This window comes from Manduca sexta, chromosome 12 (assembly GCF_014839805.1).
Source record: "Manduca sexta isolate Smith_Timp_Sample1 chromosome 12, JHU_Msex_v1.0, whole genome shotgun sequence".
In the NCBI taxonomy this organism is placed as follows: Eukaryota; Metazoa; Arthropoda; class Insecta; order Lepidoptera; family Sphingidae; genus Manduca; species Manduca sexta.
The window spans coordinates 13,867,086-13,871,067 of NC_051126.1; the positions used below are offsets into that span (position 1 = coordinate 13,867,086).

The following is a 3,982-nucleotide window of genomic DNA, read 5'->3' on the forward strand; positions in this document are numbered from 1 at the left end:
TTGAGGTGTTAGGTTTGCATGTCTATTCGATCAATCAATATTTGTGTAATTTATTAAAAACGCACATCTGAATCTTCTCTATCACGTCATGGAACGATTAAACTACGCACAGTTACGTGCCTTACATTTACCTCCAGATACCCTCTTCTCCGCGCCTTGCAAAAATAAGGTGCGTGTTTTTACAAACATCCGTGAAATTTACCATTTTTAGGACACGAAACCTGGATAAGCGCAAGGTGGACTTGCACACTGAGGGTTCTATACAAATTTCATAAGTAGATACATTGAGAAAGCATCTAATATTATTCCTATAATTAAAATACAAACAAGGTTAAAAGGTAAACTTAACTTTACTATTCGACTCCTACACATGGTTATTAATTATCTATTACTAAAATATAGTTTATTCCTCAACAAAATCTAGTATCCAAAGAAGCTGGCAACCCTGGCATGGTCCGCAGCGCCTACCTGGTAACGAGCTCATTGTTCGACACCTCACCACGACGCTTTGCATGTGCAGGGAATTACTGGTAGGGGTGCGATGTCAGGAAACCTCCACGCGGTGCATCCCGGGCAACGGCGCGTCGGTCAAGTTGGTCGCCGCGCCGGCCAATATCCTGACAGCAGAGTTGGTTGGCGATCGTAGCTTGTTGCGACGACCGTCATCTAGTTCTAGTTGAGGTGGCCTGCTCTCACGGGTGGCTCCCATTTCTGTTCTGGGGGTGTCGACGGGCTTGGTGTGCACTCACCCCGCCCCAAGCAGGCATTGGGGACTCTTTCTACCATTGCCGCCGTCGTATATCGTAATCCGGTATGGAGGTCGTGGTTATGTCTCGCGCTTCTGCCGGACCGAGGGTCTTGGCTTAACCGCCCGGACCGCGAGGGAGAAAACCTCTATAAAAAGTCACCCCGAATCTCAAGCGGCGGCGCACCGCGAGGGGATGCATGGCCGATGGGTAGTTCGGTCTTGAGTGCGACCCCCGCCAGAGTACCAGCCGCCACTCTGTGCGGGTTACGCTAGGCTTACCCAGGTACAGGGGGCTCTGCCTGGGTGGACCGTTATTTCCCCCATACTCGTGGGACTCAAAATGGAACCTAAAAATCAAACAAAACAACCTAATATCCTATTGATGAAGTTGCCTCGTCCTGCTTCAGATTCTGGGGTAGGAGAGGCGGAGGTTATAGGGCGCAAGGCCGACCATGTAGATGTTATGCAGGAAAGCGTGAGCTTGAAACCCACGGTGATGGAGGCCGAATTTGCTCGGCCGCTCGAAATACCTATCGACTCAGAGTCGAGCGAGAGTGGCTCGTCAATGCGGAGTAAGAGGTTCTGGAGGAGACACTCTCAGCGCATTGAAAGCAACTGCTCGCTCCTCACCAGCGATACAGACGAGCCAGCGTCCAAAGCGCAGGCGACCGACGGTCGCGGAAGAGGCCGTCCGCCCTCAGTAAGCAAATACGTCGGCCTAAAAAAGGCTCAGATGGAGCGCGATAAGTTAAAGCGCGAGGAGGCTCGCCAAAAGGCGGAAAAGAAATTGGCAGGAAAGCTCCGTTCCGGCAAATCACCAGTGTCATCCAAGGCCGTTGAGGTGATCGAGAATTTCAAGCGGACCTCACAGAAAGACCACGTGACCGAGACAACCTTAATTGCCCGCCTTGAAGGCGAGGCGAAGAGATGGCAGGAAAATAGTGCCCGCTTGGAGGCAGCGATGAAACAGCTGCAAGAGGAGAACGCCACCCTCCGTCGTCGTCTCGAGGAGGTAGAGGCGGCTGCGAGTAAGCATCCAACGGAGGAGATGCTGGAGCGGATGGAGGCTAGAATGCAGGCCAGGCTGGAATCGGTGCTCGCAGGGCCGGCGCAAAGACCATCTCTGGCCCATGAGAGGCGCTCCGCCCCTGTGGACACCTCACTCCCCGTGCAGGATGGATATGTCAACGGAGCACCCGCATCCACTTTGACCAAAGGAAAAGGTAGGGGAAAAGGAAAAGGAGCTATGCAGGCGGTTCGCTCAATCCCTGCAGCCGAGTCTTCAAGTGCGTTAATGCAGCCAATTGCAGGCACCTCCAAATCGTTAAACGTCACGGAGAAAATTCCGGTGGGGAAATCGGCCAACAGCCGAATGTCCCAAAAGGGCAAAAAGAAAGGGGCGGCACACATTATGCAACTCGCCACAGAGCCGCGCCCGCTACCTCCAGCCCCTGCGTCGACCGAGACGCCGTGGACTGTGGTGGCCAGCAGGAAGTCAAGGAGAGTCAAACAGAATGCGGCTTCAGTTGCAAAGTCTTTGCCGCAGCAACTACCGCGCCGAGCTGAACCAAAGCTGCGGTCACCACGTTCCGCGGCAGTGGTGATTTCCCTTACGACGGCGGCTGTCCAAAAAGGCTTAACATACGCTGGGGTCTTAACGAATGCCCAGCGTCAGGTAAGCCTTGACGGGCTAGACATAGATCGACTTAGACCGAAATATGCAGCCACAGGTGCCATGCTGTACGAGGTGCCCGGGGCTGATTCTGAACGGAAGGCTGATTCCCTCGCCAAGAGGCTGAGGGAATATTTTGGGGGGTCAGAGGACGTCATAGTTTCCCGGCCCACCAAGTGTTCGGAGCTACGTGTTTCAGAGCTTGACCCCGCAGCAACTCCTGAAACAATAGCAGCGGCTCTCTGCAGTGTCGGCGAGTGTGGCCCTGACTCGATTAAAGTAGGTCAAATTCGCCCCGCTAAATCGGGCATGGGCTCCGTATGGGCCAAGGTGCCCACGAAGGCGGCCCTTAGAATTAAGGCGGGCCGCTTGCAAATCGGGTGGACGATAGCCCGTGTGACCGTGCTCGAGACGCGACCGATGCGTTGTTATCGTTGCCTTGAGCACGGTCATGTGCAAAACGTATGTGACGGGCCCACAGACCGCAGCGATCTTTGCTACCGCTGCGGTGAATCGGGACATAAAGCTCGGCAATGCGAAGGTGCGATCAAATGCGCCCTATGTGCCGCAGCTGGTAAGCCCGCCGGGCATCAAATGGGGGGGAAGGCATGTCTTGCCTCTTCCCGGAAGACCCGGCGTCGCCCGCGCAGGAGACCGGCTGTCTCTGAAGCTACGGCCCAGTCGCAGTCAGCGAGCTCACCGCAAGAGGTCGAGATGGATGTAGCCGAAGAGATTGCCCAATAATGGACCTAAAGTTCCTCCAGGCGAACATCAACCATTGCGCCCGCGCCCAGGATCTCTTGTCCCAAAGCCTGGCGCAGTGGTCGGTGCAAGTGGCCGTGGTCGCCGAGCCGTATTTCGTCCCGCCTTGTGACAATTGGATCGGGGACCTTAACGGTTTGGTGGCCATCATCACCCAGGGTGCCGCTGGCTCCCCTCCCTTTGAAAAGGTAGTGAAGGGACAGGGATGCGTCGCGGCTCTGTTGGGAAACCTTTGGATAGTAGGAGTTTATTTTTCTCCCAACAGACCCCTAGCCGAATTTGAGTCCTTTCTCGTTAGGCTGGGGGCCCTGGTGGAGCAAGGCCAACCTCACCCGGCGATTGTCGCCGGCGACTTCAATGCCAAATCCGTGGTCTGGGGTTCGCGGGCGACCAACGCTCGCGGTGGGGTCCTGGAGGACTGGGCTATCTCTGTCGGCCTGGTCGTCCTGAACAGGGGGTCGGTGGACACGTGTGTGCGATACAACGGCGGGTCTATAGTTGATCTGACGTTTGCGAGTCCCGCCGTCGCACGCCGTGTCCAAGGCTGGAGAGTCCTTGCGGGCGTGGAGACGTTGTCAGACCATCGTTATATCAGGTTCGACGTCTCTGCGTCCGCGAGTGTCCAGCCCGGTAGTCGACCGAGTGCCCCGAAGCGGGACGGCCCGCGGTGGGTTCTTCGTCGCCTCGATAAGGAGGCCCTAGTGTTAGCCGCTCTGGTCATGGTCGTGGCTCTCCGTGCCGGACGGGCCGGTACGGGTTGAGCAGGAGGCGGAGTGGTTCGGGGTGGCAATGTCAGATGT

General features: G+C 55.9%; 1 protein-coding gene across 1 annotated transcript; it reads left to right on the plus strand.

Annotated features, from left to right (window-relative positions):
* Positions 1 to 1,088: 1,088 nt before the first annotated feature.
* LOC115451757 lies at positions 1,089 to 3,164 on the plus strand. Its single transcript, XM_030180137.2, has one exon. The coding sequence runs from the start codon at positions 1,089 to 1,091 to the stop codon at positions 3,162 to 3,164; it is 2,076 nt and encodes a 691-aa protein (XP_030035997.2).
* The last annotated feature ends 818 nt before the right edge of the window (positions 3,165 to 3,982 follow it).

Excerpts from the sequence above, each read along its gene's own strand:
- LOC115451757 (XM_030180137.2), top strand. The coding sequence starts at position 1,089 with ATGGAACCTAAAAATCAAACAAAACAACCTAATATCCTATTGATGAAG.